Source organism: Gavialis gangeticus, unplaced genomic scaffold (genome assembly GCF_001723915.1).
Source record: "Gavialis gangeticus isolate Ggan-Ray unplaced genomic scaffold, GavGan_comp1, whole genome shotgun sequence".
Classification (NCBI taxonomy): Eukaryota; Metazoa; Chordata; order Crocodylia; family Gavialidae; genus Gavialis; species Gavialis gangeticus.
In genome coordinates, this window is record NW_017728992.1 from 51,145,809 (window position 1) to 51,165,597 (window position 19,789).

The following is a 19,789-nucleotide window of genomic DNA, read 5'->3' on the forward strand; positions in this document are numbered from 1 at the left end:
AACCTTTTTTTTTTTTTTTTTAACCTAAAGGGTGAATGTACTACAACATCTTTACCCCCAGCATCTTTTTGTTTTAGTCAGTCAAGCACTTGGGTTTTTTGTTTTGCATGGGGCTTTTTTGCAAGTGTGCATCCTGAACTGTTTGAGAGCAGAGCTGGTGATTAACTTGCTCCAGATGTTTCCTTTTTAACCATTTCTGCCTCTTTTGTATCAGCTGAAAACAATGCGTAAAGAAGATTACCAAAAAATAATAACTGACCTGGAGATTCATTACCAAGAGTTCATCAGAAACAGCCAAGGCTCAGAGATGTTTGGTGACGAAGACAAAAGGAAAATCCAGACTCAGTTCACTGACGCCCAGAAACAGTATCAAACCCTGATCGTACAATTGGTACCTGGGCAGCGCCCATCACAGACAGGTTTGTTTTCAGCCTGTTATTTTATAGGCACCAAATAGTGGGGTTTTTTGTTTAACATGTTTAAGTTCTGTATTCTTCTAGGCCTGGTCTGATGTCCCCACTGAAGTCCAGTGTCAAGAGTTCTATTGACTGTAAATCTTGGGTCAAGCTATTACTGATGCTGAGATCAGAAGTGTATCCAGGCAGCTCTGTGTCCACATGACAGCCAGGGGAGGCACCAGCTGCTGTGGTGCCAGTCACAGGCACACAATTGGCCACCACTGTGGTCTTGGCTGTTTTTGCACCCTTACTCCTCAGAAAGGCTGTGTCTGGGGCTGCTGTTCTGGTGTCATCCCTCCCCCCCATCCCCCAACCTCAGGCTGCTGGCTGAGATCCCTTAAAGTCCCCTTAAGATGTTGGTCGTAGTACTTTTGTTTTGCTTTTCCTGAGATGACGAAATTGGATGGGCATCTCTGGGAGCAACTGGCAAGGAAGAATGGCTCAGTGGTAAAGATACCAGCCTGGAATTTGGGAGACCCAGGTTCTCAGTGTCGTGCCTTGCTACTGACCTGCCAGATGACCTTGAGCAACTTGGAATCATAGAAAATTATGGTTGGGTTGGACCTCAGGAGTTCATCTAGTCCAACCCCCTGCTCAGAGCAAAACCATCCCCAACTATATCACCCTAGTCAAGGCTTTGTCTAGCTGTGTCTTAAAAATGTCCAAGGGTAGAGATTCTACAACCTCTCTGGGTAACCTGTTCCAGTGCTTTTCTACCCTCCTAGTGAGAGTTTTTCCTACTATCTATCCTAAACTTCCCTTGCTGAAGCTTGAGAACCATGGCTCCTTGTTCTGTCATCTGCCAGATGACAGAAAAGTTCCTAAAAGCGAGATCCTTTTCCATCTATTAAGCACCTAAATGTGATGCTATTCTACTCTACTCAAGTCCTAAAGGAAAAAAATAATGCAAAATGCAGATGAGTTCATTTTTTTTCTTATGGCTTTCTTAAGATAGTAAGCCCTTTAACATGTTTTCAGGGACTTCATCAGGGTGGAACTGGATCACACTTAGGCACCTAAGTAAACTTGGGTGTGTAATAGGATCTGGCCCTTACTCTTCCACTGTGGGACCCAAGGAATAACCATCCTCATTGCAGTCTTCATCAAATTACCTATAATCTGCAGTTTCTCTAAAACCCATGTTTACTCCCCACTGGTGTGAATCTGGTTATCTCCTACTGAAATAAATGGCAATTCTGTGAGGTTTGCATTGATGAAAATGAGAGTAGAACTTACTCTGCACAGGATATTTTCAGTGTTTAGGAAAAAACCCCTCATTTTTGCACTGCTTTTTTTCTTCTTTTCTGATAGCTGAATTGTCCCATATTTTCCTTAGAGTTACATAAGAACGATTGAAGATGTAAGTTCTTAATCTTTCAAGGCAAGTGAACTGTTAGATCAAATGAACCTTGCAGGGATTTCTCTGTTGAGGATCCCTTTGACAGATTTCATGTACCAATAATTATTCCTCAATGCATTTTTCAGTGGTATCAACTGAAACTACCCTGGTAGGTAGTGCACCAAACACAGTTGTGGTTGACAGAAACAAGGAACAAGAGCAGCAGGAAGCGTGGTTGCTGCTGGAACTCCAGAAGCTTCGTCGGCAAATTGAGGCTTGTGAGATCCGGATGATGCAAAGAGGCTCTCTGGTACTGGATCAAGGGACTGACCATAATTTTTCAGTCAGAATAAAGGATTTAGAGGTAATTGTAGATGCTTTTCTTAGTGTGAACATTTTCCAGCAAACTATGTGATAGGTATGTCCCAAATCAAATGGGAAACTGCATCTTGTTTTTAGCCTGCATATCTGTGAACATAATTGAAGAAAAGATTTTTTTTCAAATTGGAACTGAACATGGGGTGGAACATCCTCCCACTCCTAGGGGATTTAACAGAGAGAAAATAGTCTAATTTTTAGAAGTATTTCACTAAGGCCCTTAATCATTTAGTGTGGCGTCCTGTTATACAAGTGAAAGTAGCATTAACATCCTTATGCACAGGTAATGCTGATGTAATTTATGTGCAAGATTTATGGGTTGTACTTACCTGTCACTGAAGATTTTAGAGGGAAATGGAGTCAGGAAAAGAAAGTATCTCTTCTGACCATAGCTTTTTGAAACCTGAGTTTGGTCCTTTACATAACTATTAAAATGAAGTAAAATAAACTCTAAAATAAACTGGATTGGATTTTTCTTCAGTGTTGCCTTTTATGAAAGATAACACAGTGGTATCTATGGCTTCTGAGAGAGGAAATCAGCTTGTTACGTTTGAGTGGGCTCTGTCTTGCGGGTAAAATTCCTCAGGGAAACTGAGGCTGCAAAAGCCTCCGGAATAGCAGCAGCCTGGCACCTCTGGTGGGTGGGATGGCATCTCTGAGGGGACTCTTTGATGCTTCCTGTGGGCACCCCTGTAGGAACTCTGTGTCCTATTGAGCTGACCTCTGTAGTTGTACAGCGAGGCAATAATTGATCTATCAGTAGGGTAAAAAAAGTGGAGGCAGTGCTTTAGTCCTCACAGAAATCTGTTAGACCAATGGAATGGCTTGAAGGGACAGACTAATGATATGTAGACTGTAGAATATGTCTGCAAAAATAAGCCTTTTTTTCCTCCTCTATCAGGGTGTACAGAATGATTCACAAATCATTGCTGAAAACCTCAATAGGAGTAAGGATTTCCTGCCTAATTTCAGAGGCTCTGACAAGTATGTCTATTTGCAGTCAGAGATAAATGCCTTGTTTCAGAAGCTAGAAAACATTAATGGCATTTCTGCTGGATATTTAGACAGGTAAGATGATGAAAGCTGTCACAATACATTAATAATCACAGTACTGTAAATATTTCATTTTCCTCTAATCCTTTGTTTGGGAATCTGCTTTGGAAGCTCAATAATATAAAATGATGCTATATTATGCAGAGGCTTCCTCTCTTACAAATATAGAAAATGGGGAAAAGAACTCTTAGCAATCTGTTTTGTAACTTGTTGTTTTTAACAAGTTTAGCAAGTGTTGTTTAGCAAGTGTTGCAAAACACTTTTGAATGTTCTAAGTCTGGATTCTTTATAATGACCCTTTATGGAGGAAACCCTTTATCTATGCACCCTACCACATCTGCTTTAAAAAAGAATGTGTATATATTTGCAAACCACTGGTGGAGCTTGGTTTTCTTTCATGTCACAGACATGCCCTTTTGACTAATGGGAGAGTGTATGAAAAGGAAATAGCATCTTTTTTTTCCTGCTTAAATTCGTAGGACTGGAAGGGGCCTACTGGCTCATCAGATCCAGTACACAATTAGATTTACACAGCAGATTCACTTTTGTTCGTGTTGTGTATTGCAGCTTGAATGCACTGAGGTCTCTGCTCCAAGTTATTCTGCAGACGGAAGATGTGATCAGAGTTTTTGAAATCAGACTCAGCGAAGAGGAAACCATTTCCTTAGATCTTGATAAAGCAGAGGCTTACCGAGCCTGTCTAAAGGTAAGAGGCTTAGTGCCTGTTGCAATGCCATCTTTCCTTGTAAGATAGATCCTTGGCTGGTGTAAATCAGGCCAGCTATGTTGATTTCATTGGAAGTAGGCTGATCTGCACCATGTGGCATTATAGTGTTTTGGAAGCTTCCCACGTATTTTACCTTTTGTCATCTCAGATGTAAGAAGCTAAATCATCCTTTTGTGCCAGCTAGTGGCCTCCTGCTGCAATAGGGTTTATCTCAAATCTTCCAGTAAGAGTTATAAGTACTCCATAATTACAGGATGAATAGGGATCATCAGCTTTGCTAGCAAATCGAGTTGGATTAAATCGTTTTTCACCTGGACATTATGAATATGCATGGACTACACTGTAGCAGTTGGGATATTTTATAGATGTTGAAATTATATTTTAGGCTGCTGGGGGCTTTCAGTAAAAAGCCTGAGAGTGGAATATTGCAAACAGAAAACAGACATTGTCATCCCTCACATTCAGTCCCCTACTGTCTGCTTCTTGTGTAACCTACCTGGAGACATCTAAATAGCATATGGAGATAGACAGATACACCTCAATAAGAAAAGAATGACAGCCTTTATCAAGAGCGTATTTTGATTGATTAAGTTACTCTATTGTTTTTAGCTGGAGAGGGCACAGCTGCTTTGTATTTTGCTGTAGTAAAATCTAGTCATGGAACTAATTTACCCATCACTGACATGGCGAGGGGATTCTCTAGCCATTTTCCCTTCTTACTGCTGGAGTATCAGGAACAAGGGGGTATAGCTGGAGCAAATGAGTGCACAACTGGTGCACCCCTACACCACAGCAATCAACACCTGCAGTTGTATCTCCTGGGAGCCCGCTGTAGCTGGTGTAAGTTTGAGCAGTCCTGGGGTGCTTGAAGTTAAGAAACTAGAACAAAGTGAGCTTTACTGTGTGAGACCCTGCATTTGTGGTTTATTTTAAGTCTACAAACAACTAATCTGGAATTGAGAGAGGTGTCTCAGAAATGTAAAGAAAAATAAAATAATTGCCAGTCTTAAAATAAAGTCTGTACCAAATGTATTTGGCAATTTTGTGGCCTGATACAACAGGGATTCCATATGCAGATAGTTCTTTAGGGAGATATTCAGGTATATAAATCTTTTTTTTCAGGTACATAAATCTTTAGGGAGATTTTCAGGTATCATGCAGCTCTTAGAGAGACCCCCCCCCCCTTTTTTTAAACTATTCTGTACAGTTAAAAAAAAAACAGTGATGGTAACTTCAGAAAGTGAAAGTTTGCAGCCCTTTCATCACAGTACTTAATATTACCCCTAACTTTAAGCAAATGCTCAAGTCTCTCTCTCTCTTCAGCAAGTAGTAGGGTTAGAGCAGTGTTACAGCTGTGATAGTCCAGGAAACCTGCAAGAAGCAAGTGGTTTTTGGCGACATCTTTCACTGGACCAATTCTATAATTGGGAAAGATGTTAGCCAAATTTACAGACACAGAATGCCCTTCTTTAGGTCTGAGGAAGAAACAAGTGCAGCCTCAGCTAAATAGTAGATAAAACCTTGCTTGTGTTCAGCAAAATGCTAAGCAGCGCAAAAGCTGGAAGCACATGCTAGAGTTCTGTTGACATCAGTAGTCAAATGTTTTGCTGAATCAGAACCTAACTGCTCAGGTCAATTTCTATAACATACTCTGATGTTGTAGGTGAAAATTCAGGAACTGGTATGGAAGTAACTGCATGTCACTGTGTTCTGTCCTTCAGAAAATGAAAGCAGACCTAAACATGAAAAAGTCATTGTTGAGTACCCTGGAATCTGAGATGCAGAAAGCACTGCAGTTCCATTCACAGTCCTGCCAGACCTATGCACTCTATGACTTGGACTTCGGAAAGTTCACTGACAAAGTCACCCAGCTGATAGACCGCTGGCAGAGGGTAGACAAACAGATTGATAACAGGTTTGTCCAGATTTCCTAATGATTTTACTTCTAAACCCTTCTTGTTTTAAGGTAATCCATCCATGCAACCATCTACTGGCATAACTGGGAATTGTAGTTTTCCACTGCACAGAATTTGGTTTTGTGGTAGTACAAGAAAGAACATACTAAACCTTTATGAATAATTGTAAAAAAATAAGCATGGGCATACTTGAAAGGACATTGTCCAAAATGCCAACTTTGGCTGGGGCTTAGGGCATGTTTACAGAAACTATTACTGGGAGAGTTGTTGTTTTTAGGCCTTTTTACATGGCATCAGAACAATTAATTATTAGGATTTAAACATTTCCCTGTCACTGTTTTTCCCCTTGGGTGCTACAATACTGTGTGATTGCCTGAAAACCAAAAAGTGGTACCATCTGGAAAAATTTTAAATCAGTGTTTAAAATGGGGAACTTGGAAGTGATTTGTCTCACTTTTTTTCTTGTTGTTTCTCTATGCAGGTTCGAGGTAGAAATAATGTACATAGACTTGTTGCATCTAATTAAAATTAAAGTAAATAGCGTAAAGATTGAAAGTAAATTTATTTCAGTTGTAATGAACCAGAGTCATATCCTGAAACTCTTACTTCAGACCAGACAGTTCTCAGTTGCATTAGTGAGTGTAGATTCTGCTTATGTTTCTGTAAATTCAGAATAACCTCACTGAAGTCTGAAATCTTGATTCTTATAACAGGTAAAAGTTGGTACAGCCCCTAGTGAAATTTTTAGAAACTCTCCAATGACTGGTGAAATTTTGATTCAAAAGCACATACGGTCTACTCAGAGCCAACTGTAGGGGGGTGCGAGGTCTGGGGCAAATCAGCCGGTGTGGGGCCCCCTTAACACTGTGTGGGGCTGTGGTACCCCCACAAAGGGGGCGGGGGTTTCCGTGGTGCGAGGCTGAGCTGCCAGCTCCAGGCGGGTCCTGCAGGAGGGGCCACGGCCACTCTACCTGGCTCCAGGGGCCCCTCAAAGCGTGAGGCCCAGGGCAGTCACTCCGATTTGCCATACACTAGGGATGGCTCTGGGTCTACTTCATGTACAAGTTAGCCTCTAAAAGCCTTATTAGACAATTAATTACGTGTCCTGATTTTTATAATTACTAAGAATTAACACTTTCCTCTGAAAATGAGGCCACTTTATTTGGGTTAATTTCATCTGAATCTTCTTTCAGCAGCTGCTGCCGTTTTATTAATTTTAGCATTGGTAAAATTATTAGAAATATTAGAACAAATTGAAAAAGAAAGCATATGTTAAACTTACACTGATTCGTTTGTTTGTTTTTTTCCTTTCCCCAGGTCCTGGGATCTAGAACGACAGGTTAAACAACTGAAAATCTACCGGGATTTATACCAGATTCTGAATAAATGGATCTGTGATGCTAAGCACAGACAAGAATCTATTGAATCTTTGAAATTAGGAGATTGCAACACTATCATGAAATATTTGCATGAGCAGAAGGTATGTGCCACCTTCCTGCTATGTCTTCAGTGAATCAGACTTTTAAAATGTTTCAGGAGTGAGAGAATATTGGCATGCCAGTGTTGGCTCCAAACTTATGGCCTGTTTAGAATGATAAATAACCTTGGGCAAAAAGATGCCTGTAGAAAGGGAGGAAGTAAGGAAGTATTATCATTCCCATTATCCAACAGCCCAGCTAAGGATGGAATACAGGCCCTGGGAGGTTCATAGTACCTATTGATACCTCTCAGCCATGCCCTTTGAATTTAGTCCAGGGGAATCCAAGTTGATGTAACCAGGGGCTGTACCCCTCTTTTGGATTGGAGTGCACCACAGGAGCCTCTGAGGCAATTTTTAAAGTCCCTAAAGCAGATGAAAATCCTCCCTCCCTTCCCTTTCCTGCTCAAAAGCAGGCCGGCCCTCTTTCCACTCCCCCACCTGCCTTTCTCTGCTGTCCCAGGATGGGAAGGCACCAGAGCCATTCCTGCTAGGGGTGTGTGAAGCAGCCCTGTTCGATTCAGATTTGGCCCAAATCAGGGACAGTGATTTAGTTCATTGATTTGGGTCACTGTCCCTGATTCAGTTCGGCCAAATCCGAATCTGAAGATTCGATACTGATTCAGAGAATCAGTGATTCAGTCATAGACACAGCTTCAAATGTTCAAATGACCTGAAGTGGACCGGGTCTGCTGCCGAGCGCACTGGGGGGCCCCCTGCACTCCTGTGGGATGCTCCATGTGCCCCAGCATCACAGTATTCATGAGCCCCTGCTACCTAGAGGTATGTAGAAAAAACATTTAAAGCTGTGTCTGTGTCCAAATCTCTCCGAATCAATTCAGAGGGTTCTGATTCAATTTGCAGCGATTTAAAGGGTCCTCTGATTTGATTTGGATTCGGCCACCAAATCGAGCCAAATCTCCACCAAATCAAATTAGGGACTGAAGCTTCGCACAGCCTTAATTCCTGCCCATTGTGTGGGGGTGCTGGGCTTAACTGGGGACGGGGACCGTGGCAGCAGGGTTGAATGGGGGTTTCTCTTCCCCATGGTGTGATCAGGAAGGATGGGGGGGGGAACTGCTTTTCCTCCACACTCTTGCCACTGTCCCCTCCCCAGCTGAGCCCAGCCCCTGCTCAGCCTAGCTATCTTTAGAGCTTCCCCACTGCTGGGCAGTGGAGAAAGCAGCAGCAGCAGCAGCAGCAGCAGCAGGCAGAGGAGTAGGGGAGAAGGGGAAGAAGAGGGGAGGGGGCTTGCCTTTGAGCAGGGAAGGGAAGAGTGGGGGAATTTTCACTTGCTTTAAAACCTGAAAAAATTCCTCAGAGGATCCTGTGGCACATCTGTCCACACTGGTGGCACAAGAGGCTGGGAGCAGGGGGTGCAGCCACCCGTGTACTGCAGGTTGCTGCCCCCATACTCCCTTTGGGAAATCTTGGATCCATCCCTGGATGCAACTTACCTGATACAGAACAGGAGGAAAAGCAACTAAAAAAGTTGTAAATGGATTAAAGTCTCAATCAGAATCTAGGAAATGCTAGATTTTGAATTATCCTGGATCTTGGAAGTGCCTACCTATGGACTGAGTAACAACAGAATAAGGTTTGTAGGGCTAGGGCTTCCCTGGATACATCTCTATTATAGTCCAGTCACCTTTTGGTAGAAGCAACAGGAACCTGCTGCTCTCCTCAGTAGAGGGGAATCTTAGGAAATGGAAATATAGTATGTGTTTATCCATTCTTGCTCGTTTGTTTGTTTGTTTGTTTATTTATTTATTTATTGGCAGAACTTGCATAGTGAAATAACTGGAAAACGCGACAAAGTGGAGGAAGTTCTCAAGCATGCAGATCAGTGCTCAGTTGCAATCAAGGTACTTTTTATGTTATAACTTTTTGCCAAAATGGCTTTTTGTTACAGGAGCCCTATCCTGCCATGTTTTACAGGCAAAATTCCCATTCCATATTTATTACTGCTGCATGTGTGCAGAAATGACCAAGTGTAAATCATTTCGGTATACAGAACTTAATGGGAGGAAACTGTGTCCTCTGTTGCTTGCAAATTTAGGCCGAAACCTTCCTTTGAACTCTGTAGCTCCCATTTGCTGCATTTCTGCAGAAGACTTGAACACACGGTTCAGCCAAACCAAATTTTGCCACTTCTTATATAAAAGGATGGAAGTGGACAACAGACATATGGCTTCTGGGTTGCTCAAGGGCACAGTATGGATCACGAAGGAACAGCAGCACAGTTGCCACTGTGGGCAGAAAGATGCAGAGTTCAGGTCAGAGCGTCATCTTTCTGTGCAGCTCCTTGTTTCTCCCAGCCACCTCCCATGTTCCTCAGTAATGACTTTGCTATGCCTGGCATTTTTATAAACTGATATTAGATGGAAAGAGAGCGAGCACTATTTCTGAGGAGGTTTCAGGGGAGAGTGCTACATAGAACAGTTGCCTTAGTGACTCTTTCCATCTTGCCCTGCTACACTTCCTCAGCTGAGAAGAAACCACATACCTTTCCCCTCTGTACAGCATACATACATTCTCTCACTCTCTCCTCTTCTGCCCCCAAGCTGTCTTTGTGACACTTGCACTGGTCAGATTCCCTTCCACTGTATAAACAACAGAGCATATAGCTTCTTTCAAGCAATAAACACTTGTTTACTGTTTAGAAAATCCAGATCATGAATTTTCTCAGTAATAGTTAAAATGTGATTTTTTGTTTTGTTTTGTTTTGTTTTGTTCCCTTCATTTCGCAGGATTACGAACTACAGGTTGCTTCCTATAGCTCAGGATTGGAAACCTTGCTCAATATACCTATCAAAAAGACTATGATTCAGTCTCCCTCAGTGGTCATTCTGCAAGAGGTATCTATTCCTCCCTATACACCCCTCCCCTGCCCCCTTAAAGAACTCTTTAAAAGTCATTTACTTATATGAGATTTTTGGGGTGAAGCCATCTTGCTGAATCCCAGTCACTAGCACTGCTGTAGTTACTGCACAAAAAGCATGTGCCTATTTGGGGTGAATTCACACCCTAGTTTACTCCATGGTTACTTCCTTTGGCTTAAGCATGTAAGAGTTTTAAATTTCATTGACAGGATATAGGATTTAGGGTCCTAAGTCACTTTTTGAATTGAGGGTATTGAAAACTTTCAACAACCTGAAATCATTTGTGACTACATAGAAAATCAGTGAATTGAACCTGGGATGTCGCATCACATCTGTTGTGGGGCAGTAGATCTTGAAAAACAAGGCACACTTGTCAGAAGGGAGTGTTTTCACTCTCTGAAATCTTTGAGGGTTAATGGGAGTTTTATGAAGGCCTTGAAAAGAGCATGAACTTTGCAGTCTCTCAAGAGATGATTTCTGAAATCTGTTTAAATCCTTTAAAAAGCCCAGGATACCAGTCTGCTCTTGTACAGTTTTCAGACATGGCCTGATAATGATGCTTCTTTTTCTTTTCAAGGCTGCAGAAATTCAGGCTCGCTATATAGAACTTCTTACAAGATCAGGGGATTACTACAAATTCTTAAGTGAAATGTTAAAGAGCATGGAAGATTTGAAGGTAATCTGCTTGTTTTACTATCCATTTTACCATTATATTAGCAAAGTATTAGTGCTTAGAACTTTTCAATTTAGTAAACTGCTGAAAAAGTAAAGTTAAAAAGCACCATTACTTGTATGAATCAGCAATGAATCCTCACAATGTTCCTGTAAGTGTTCTCATCCCTCTTTTTTAAAGATGAGGATGGTAACTTGCAGGGTCAACTTTGTGATTTGAAAGGTGGAGCATATTAGACTTTCTTGCATAGAGGGAGGGATTATTAGAAGGATATTAGATGAGTATAACCACTCCTATTGGAAAGCAATGGAAGAGCAAGTATGTCAAAATCTGTCCTACTGCAAATAAATCAGGGGGGAAATATAGAAAATGGGGAAAGGAAATCTTAGCAATCTGTTTTATAACTTGTTGTCTTTAAGATGTATTGGATATAAAGTTTTACAACAGTTGTCACAATAAATTTCCTCCATATTTATTTTACAGATGAAAAACACCAAAATAGATGTCCTGGAAGAAGAGCTAAGACTTGCTAGAGATGCAAATTGTGATAATAATAACAAGCATAAATTTCTGGAACAAAATCTGCAGCAGTACCAATTGGATTGTTCCCAGCTCAAAGCAAAGCTTTTGAGTCTGGAAGAGTTGAAGAGACAAGCTGAGATGGATAGTGGCAATGTTAAGCAAAACCTGGACAAATGCTATGGTCAGATCAAGGATCTCAATGACCGAATCACCCGACTGACTTACGAGATCGAGGATGAGAAAAGAAAAAGGAAATTGCTAGAGGATAGATATGAGCAGCAGAAGAATGACTATGATCAGTTGCAAAAAGCAAGGCAAAATGAGAAAGACAGCCTTGGTTGGCAAAAGATAGAATCTGAGAAGGTCATAAAGGAGAAGGAGTACGAGATAGAAAGGCTAAGGGTTCTTCTCCAGGACGAGGGCACACGGAAGAGGGAATATGAAAATGAGCTGGCTAAGGTAAGGAACCAGTTTAACGAGGAGCTGAGTAATTTAAAGAACAAGTTTGAAACTGAAATTACAATTAAGAAGACCACAATCCAACAGATATCTGCACAGAAAGATGAGGATGCAAAAGGTCTCAGAAGCCAGATGGATAGGCTGGTGAGGGAAAACCGAGACCTGAAAGATGAGATTGTGAGACTCAGTAACAACATTTTGCAAATCACAGATCAGCGAAGGAAGGCAGAAGAGGAAGCTCTTCAGCAGAAAGCCTGTGGTTCTGAAGTGTCGCAGCAAAAGCAGCAGCTGGAGCTGGAGCTGAAACAGATCATTCAGCTGCGCAATGACGATAACTGCCGGTATAAGCAGGCACTGGAAGAGGCTGCCTCAACCATCCAGGACAAAACAAAAGAGTTAGAGAAACTAAAGATTCAGCTGCAAGAAGAGGCTAAGAGCCGATGGGAACTTGAAAAAGAACTGGCTAAGGTAAGGAACAGTTTTGATGAGGAAATTATTAGTTTAAAGAACAAGTACGAGACAGAAATTAATATCACAAAGACCACAATTCATCAGGTTACTTTACAAAAAGATGAGGACACAAATAAGTATCGAGCACAACTTGATAATGTCTCCAGAGAAAATAGGAATCTGTGTGAAGAAATTAGGAGACTGAAAACTACATTAACTCAAACAACCGAGAACCTTAGAAAAATAGAGGAAAATGCTCACCAGCAGAAAACAGTTGGCTCGGAGCTCTCGCAGAAGAAGCAGCAGCTGGAGATTGAACTAAAGCAGATCATTCAGAGGCACTCTGAAGAGAACCTGCGACACAAGCAATCACTTGATGACGCTGCAAAAACAATTCAGGACAAAAACAAAGAGATTGATAGACTGAGAAAGTTGTTGGATATGGAGACAAACCAGAAAAAAGAGATGGAGGAGGAAAATAGTCGGTTAAAAAGAGTTCAGTTTGATCTGCAGAAAGCTAATGCTACTGCATCAGAGACCATCAACAAACTGCGGGTCCAGGAACAGGAGCTGACGCGACTGAAAATTGACTATGAGAGAATTTCACAAGAGAAAAAAGGAAAGGATCAAGAAAGCATGAAATTCCAAAGCACCATGAAAGACTTGCAGCTCCATAAACAGAAGCTGGAGGATGAACTCGGCAGGCAGAAAAAAAATGTAATGGATGAGATATCAAAAAGGAAGACATTAGAAGAGGAGTTGGAAAACATGAGACGGTCTCTCAGAGAGCAGTCAGTTAAAATCACCAGCCTCACACAGCAAATAGAGGAAGTATCCATTGTAAGGCAGAGGAAAGAAGATGACCTTAGGCACCAGAGAGAGGCATTAGATGGCCACGTAAGAGAGAAGCAGAGATATGTGGAGGAAATAAGAAAATATACATCAGAGGTTGAAAATTTACATCATCAGTTGGTCCAAGAACAAGAACAATTGAGACAGGCTCACCTACGATATGAGCACTTGCAGAGAGCTTCTGAAGACAAAAGCAAAAGTCTGAATGAATGCAAAATAGAAATAGAACGACTTCAGTCTCTGACAGAGAATCTTACTAAGGAACACTTGATGCTAGAAGAAGAGCTACGAAACTTAAGATTGGAATATGATGAACTACGAAGGGCTAGAAGTGAAGTTGATGATGAAAAGAATGCTACTCTTATTGAACTAAGGAATCAACTTCAAACAAGCAACACGCAAACCCTGGAACTTCAGGGGATGATTAATGAGTTACAGAAAGAAAGGGAAAAATTGAGACAGGAAATTGAAAAATTCCAAAAGCAAGCTCTAGAGGTATTAAAAAATATTTGATCACAGCTTTACTCTTTCTCGGATAATATAATTAACTTAAATAGACATCAATGTAGATCACACTCTGCTATTCAAATTCACTGCTATTCAGATTTAATTTATTTTTTCTGACCTCTTTTTAAATTTGATGGTAAAATATAAGGCCTTATAGCAGTAGGGGTGATGCAGAAGGGCCAGGGGGCTGTAAAACTGTCTTAATTATTTAGCTGAAGATTCCCCTGCTGGTGTGAGTTCTCTAGCCCTCCACCAACTCCACAGTTATCCTTGGGGAAGAGCAAGTAACTGGATTGCCACTGTGTGTTCATGCTGGCTAAAGCGAGCCCTAGAGGGTTAGAGAAATCCTGATGCTACACTAAATGGCACCAGGAACTGATGAGCTGCAAACCCTAGGACTGAGGAGCTGAGAAGTAGCATAGAGCCACCTTTGTCCTCTCTCCTTTGGTAGAATGCATCTTGACTTGCAGCTTAGCTCTTCTGAAAATTATACTATGAGCCCGTATTTCCTGACTTAGGGACATATGTGATTCTGCAGAAAATGAAAAGAAAACCCTACTTTATTCTTCATTCTTCTGCCTTGTTGCTTGCTCAGAGGACAATTTATTGCATACAATTGAATACTTAGGAAACCTTACCAGTGATAGAGTTGAATCAACATACATTACTTGTAGAGTAGTGCAACAAAGCAAATTTGCATCTGCTCTGCTTTGTTTTCCAGAAAGTAATTCTTCTGTATAGTATGTATGGACATAGTTACTAGTTTTGTGAGTGTGATATAGGGCAAATTCATAAACTGAGTTACAGTAAGACAACTTTACTGCTCTGCTACCCTGTCAACTATTTACACACAAGTCTCACACATGGAATACGTTGGTACCTGTGTAAGCTGTTTCACTATCGATCCAAAGACATAAATTTGGGCCAGGCTCTGAACCCTCTCTCTGAGAGCTGCTCTGGTTGATCAGGTACTCGTTTACCATTAGTTCCTGTTGACTTAGGAGTCAAAAGTGGCCAGGTGCGTCCTAGCCGTATCACTTCTGGCTACAGAAACTGGTATGCTCTAATTGTGCTGCCAGGTGAGCCAAGTAGGCCAAAAAGGCCTTTGACCTTTTGATATTACATTTTATGTGCATCTGAATTTCTAACTATGACGGACACAAGAATAATCTACTACTAATAATCTATAGCTAACTTAATACGCTATGATTCAAAAAGAAAAAATCCATTCATGACCTTTTTAGCTTCACATTCATATTCTTCAAAAAAATATTTTACTGTTGTTTCCCCAGTTTTCCTACCTTTCCCCATCATCTCCAGTCCATTCATTTGGTCTGATTTTTAGCTGCCCCCTCCCCCATGTTTTGTTTGTTTTGTTTTTTGTTTCATTTTGTTTTACTTTTAAAACTCTTAATGTTGATTTTCTTTTAGTATTTGGTGTGTGAGTGTGTGTACACACATGCCACATGGAAACATTAAATGAATTTAAATGTAAAAGATCACAAATATAAATGTTTGGAGTTTAAAATAGCAAAAATGTTAACAGGGAAGGGAAAGACAAGTCTATTGCTTAAATCTATTTGTGGCTGATTCTCTGATGCTGTAAACAGACCAGCTCAATGGAGATATATTCCCTTATGCCCCCAAAGTATCCAAGTTGGCATGTGTCTGTACATCAATGATGCAGAAAATATAAAAAATATAGTAAGAAGGTATCTCATTACCAAAAGACCAAGTCTTCACTGAATCTTGAAGATGAGAAATTTAAAATGGGATGCAGTATGCCTATTTCATTTTATTAGTGTAAGGCAATAATTCCAAGTGGCAATAAAACTATTTTCTGTGAATGTGCAGATATATATTTAAACATGTCCATAATCTTGGATATGGCCTAGTAACGTTCAAAAGAATTTTGTTTCAGTGTCAGTATGTGATGAATCAAATTTTTGGAAATTAATTAAAAATATTATAAGCAGACAGTGTAATTGTAATAATTCTCTCCATTTTTCTCTTCTTGAATTTTAGGCATCCAACAGGATTCATGAATCTAAAAATCAGTATAGTCAGATTATGCAAGAAAGAGAGACCCTATTGATAAAAATAAGCGCTTTGGAACAAGATAAGGCAAGGCTGAAAAGATTAGAGGAAGAGCTGAACCGTGCAAAAATTAGCCTGGAATCAGAGTCTCGTTTGAAACAACGGCTGGAAAGTGAGAAACACCAGATCCTGAATGACCTAAACCAGTGGAAGAGTCAGTATTCCCGGACAGAAGAGTCCATTAGAAAGAGTGAGGCTGAGAGAGAAAAGAGTGAGAGGGAGAAGAATGCCCTGAGGAGTGAAATTGAAAGGCTACAAATGGAGATTAAGAGGCTTGAAGAGAGGTACAGGTGCGGACTGGAGGAGACAGCCCAACAAAGCCAGTTGCAGTGGGATGCTGAGCGTCTCCAACTACAACGGGAAATAGAAAAACTTCATCAACGCCCATATGGATCCTGCAGGTCTACACAGACGGAAGAGGACTTTGTCATTGACCCTTCTAAATTATTGTTCAACGGGTTGCGGAAAAAAATTACAGCAGTTCAGTTATACGAATGTCAACTGATAGACAAAACCACGCTAGATAAATTGCTGAAGGGGCAAAGGTCAGTGGAAGAAGTTGCTGCTGACCTCGAGCCCTACCTGAGAGGAGCAGGTGCTATCGCTGGAGTCTCTCTTTCTCCAAAGGAGAAGTACTCTCTGGTGGAGGCTGAACGGAAGGAGCTTCTAATCCCTGAGAACACAGTTCTGCTTCTAGAAGCGCAGGCAGCAACTGGAGGTGTGATTGACCCACACAGGAATGAGCTGTTGACCGTGGACAGTGCCATTGCCAGAGATCTGATTGACTTTGATGACAGAGAACAAATCTATACAGCGGAAAAAGCCATTACGGGGTTTAAAGATCCATTCTCTGGCAAGACTGTGCCAGTGTCTGAAGCCATCAAGAAAAATCTGATTGACAGGGAAACTGGCATTCGCCTGCTCGAAGCCCAGCTGGTTTCAGGAGGCATTGTTGACCCTGTCAACAGTGTTTTCTTGCCAAAAGATGTAGCTTTGTCCCGTGGGTTGATTGACAGAGACCTGTACACAATCCTGACTAGCCCTCGAGGCACAGCAAAGAATTTAATTGACCCCATAACCAAGAAGGCAGTCAGTTACACACAGCTAAGGGAAAAATGCAGGATTGAACCCCACACTGGTCTACTTCTCCTTCCTGTGCAGAAGAGAAGCTTGTCATTCCAAGGCATCAGGCGGCCTGTTATGCTAGAGGAATTGGTTACCTGTGGAATAATTCCAGAGCCAACAAAAATAGGCATTGAGGAAGGGACAATAGATCCAGAAAAGATTCGTGAAGAAATTAAGGATTTCCTCCGGGGATCCAGCTGTATAGCAGGTATCTACAATGAGGCCACTAAGGAGAAACTTAGCATTTATCAGGCCATGAAAATAGGATTGGTTAGACCAGGTACAGCCCTTGAACTTCTAGAAGCCCAGGCAGCAACTGGTTTCATAGTGGATCCTGTCAGCAACATGAGGCTAACAGTTGAGGAAGCTTACAAAAGAGGTCTTGTTGGCATTGAATTCAAAGAAAAGCTTCTGTCTGCTGAACGAGCCGTCACTGGTTACAAAGACCCGGAAACGGGAAATATCATCTCCTTGTTCCAGGCAATGAACAAGGAGCTTATTGAGAGAGGCCATGGCATTCGTTTGCTGGAAGCTCAGATTGCCACTGGTGGAATTATTGACCCCAAAGAGAGCCACCGTCTTCCTGTAGACATGGCTTACAAGCGTGGCTATTTCAACGAAGAGCTCAGTCAGATTCTCTCTGATCCAAGTGATGATACTAAAGGGTTTTTCGATCCCAACACAGAAGAAAACCTAACCTACCTGCAACTGACAAAAAGATGCATGATAGACAAAGAAACAGGGCTCTGTCTTCTGCCCTTGAAAGAAAAGAAAAAGGTGGTGCAGACTTCACAGAAGAACACGCTTAGGAAGCGGAGGGTTGTCATTGTAGACCCAGAAACAAACCGTGAGATGACAGTGCAAGAGGCATACAACAAAGGTCTTATAGATTATGATACCTATATGGAACTTGCTGAACAGGAATGCGAGTGGGAAGAAATAACTATAACAGGATCAGATGGTAGCACAAGAGTTGTCCTTGTTGACAGGAAAACTGGAAACCAGTATGACATTCAAGATGCTATTGATAAAGGTTTGGTTGACAAGAAATTTCTTGAACAGTACCGTGCTGGAAGTTTAAGCCTTACACAGTTTGCAGATATGATTTCCTGTCGGAACGGTGGTGATGACGTATTCCGACATGAGTCCATCAGTAAGTCTCCCACCGTGATGAGCGTCAGAAGTTCTTCGCTGATAAGGAATGGTTCGCTTTCAGAGGCCCCAGAGGAATGTAGTCCCATTGCGGCCATATTCGACACTGAAAATCTGGAGAAAATCTCCATTTCGGAAGCTATGCAACGGGGCATTGTTGATAGCATTACAGGACAGCGGTTGCTCGAAGCCCAGGCCTGCACTGGTGGCATTGTATGCCCTGTCACAGGTCAAAGGCTTTCACTACAGGAGGCAGTTACTCAGCGCATCATTGATCAAGATATGGCCACACGGCTCAAGCCAGCTCAGAAAGCCTTCTTAGGGTTTGAAGGTCTAAATAACAAGAGAATGTCAGCAGCAGAGGCAGTTAAGGAAAAATGGCTGCCTTATGAGGCTGGTCAGCGCTTCCTTGAATTCCAGTACCTTACTGGTGGCCTTATTGACCCCGAAGTGCGTGGAAGAATAAGAACTGAGGAAGCCATCAAGAACGGATTGATTGATGGTCGCACTTCTCAGAAATTGCAAGACACCAGCAGCTACCCCAAAATTCTGACCTGCCCTAAGACCAAGCTGAAAATATCCTACAGAGACGCAATGAAACGGTCAATGGTGGAAGACATCACTGGGCTTAGACTGTTGGAAGCTGCTTCTGTTTCATCCAAAGGTATATCCAGCCCTTACAATGTCTCCTCTGCACCTGGCTCTCGCTCAGGTTCTCGTTCAGGTTCTCGTTCAGGCTCGCGCAGTGGATCCAGGAGAGGAAGCTTTGATGCAGCCACAAGTTCTTCATACTCTTACTCCTATTCAGCCTTCAGCAGCAGCTCTCTTGGGCGTTCGTAAAAAGTCAGCAAGGGTATCTCCCTTAATTTCATTGTATACCTTTTACTCTCAAATAACCAACAGAAACTGGTTTGTGGTCATATTATTTGCTTGGGTGCAATGACCTACTTGGAAAAGTCACATCCACCCTCTAAATAGAAAACCTGTAAAGACTTTTCTAGGTCTTCTTAACTTCTCTTCTCTATTTTAAGCTGTAATATGTTTGGGGTGCAGGCTTGTGCAACAAACATTACAGGAGAGCAAATGCAACAGTTACGAGTTTGGGGTCTTTTAAAAAAAAATGTTTGAATGTTTAATTACTCTTTTCCTGTATATTAAATATGCTATAGTTTGCTTCTCCCATTAACCAAAATTGTCCCCAAAATTGTAACCTGATAATCAAGATTTGAATGTTCTTTAATAGTTCACTGCTTCCCCAGCTAGCTTTTTTTTACTTTATTATTTAAAAAAAAGGGAGAAAAATTTTGTGGAGGAAAAAAAAATCCTTATCAACATGTCTTCTGCACTGCAATATGAAAAGCCATATCCTTTTCAAGAGATATTGTGCTTAACTATAGCTGATTGACTGTTTGCTCAGTTATAACATGGTGCATATTTGGGGATGTTATAAACATGTGCTCTTCTTTCACCATGACCTAAGTATTTTTTCTGTTAATTTTGCTTGTTTGTTTTCAATGTAACATCAACAGACCTGGCTGCATCAAATTTGGCTATTCTAGGCAATAAACTTTTGAACTTTTAAAGTCTCTGAGGCTTGATTTTGAAACTTTTGAATGAGTGCACTTTGGAAGGAAAACTTAGAGAAACACACTTTATTTGTCAAAACAAAAAGAAAACTATGATAGAAGCACATGACATTGTCAGTGCAGACCAGAAACATTT

At 41.4% G+C, this 19,789-nt stretch overlaps 1 protein-coding gene across 3 annotated transcripts in view; it reads left to right on the forward strand.

The window, feature by feature from the left end:
- DSP (desmoplakin) overlaps window positions 1-19,653 on the forward strand; it is a 55,047-nt gene extending 35,394 nt beyond the window's left edge. The window contains exons 14-24 of one of the 3 annotated variants that reach the window (XM_019522322.1): window positions 215-419; window positions 1,944-2,161; window positions 3,077-3,243; window positions 3,796-3,934; window positions 5,677-5,870; window positions 7,189-7,351; window positions 9,130-9,213; window positions 10,099-10,206; window positions 10,808-10,906; window positions 11,387-13,681; window positions 15,719-19,653. In XM_019522322.1, the coding sequence (XP_019377867.1) occupies window positions 215-419; window positions 1,944-2,161; window positions 3,077-3,243; window positions 3,796-3,934; window positions 5,677-5,870; window positions 7,189-7,351; window positions 9,130-9,213; window positions 10,099-10,206; window positions 10,808-10,906; window positions 11,387-13,681; window positions 15,719-18,907 (6,861 nt within the window). In that variant the 3' untranslated portion in view covers window positions 18,908-19,653. The remainder of the gene's footprint in view (window positions 1-214; window positions 420-1,943; window positions 2,162-3,076; window positions 3,244-3,795; window positions 3,935-5,676; window positions 5,871-7,188; window positions 7,352-9,129; window positions 9,214-10,098; window positions 10,207-10,807; window positions 10,907-11,386; window positions 13,682-15,718) is intronic. The other 2 variants (XM_019522326.1, XM_019522335.1) reach the window with 2 other exon arrangements.
- The last annotated feature ends 136 nt before the right edge of the window (window positions 19,654-19,789 follow it).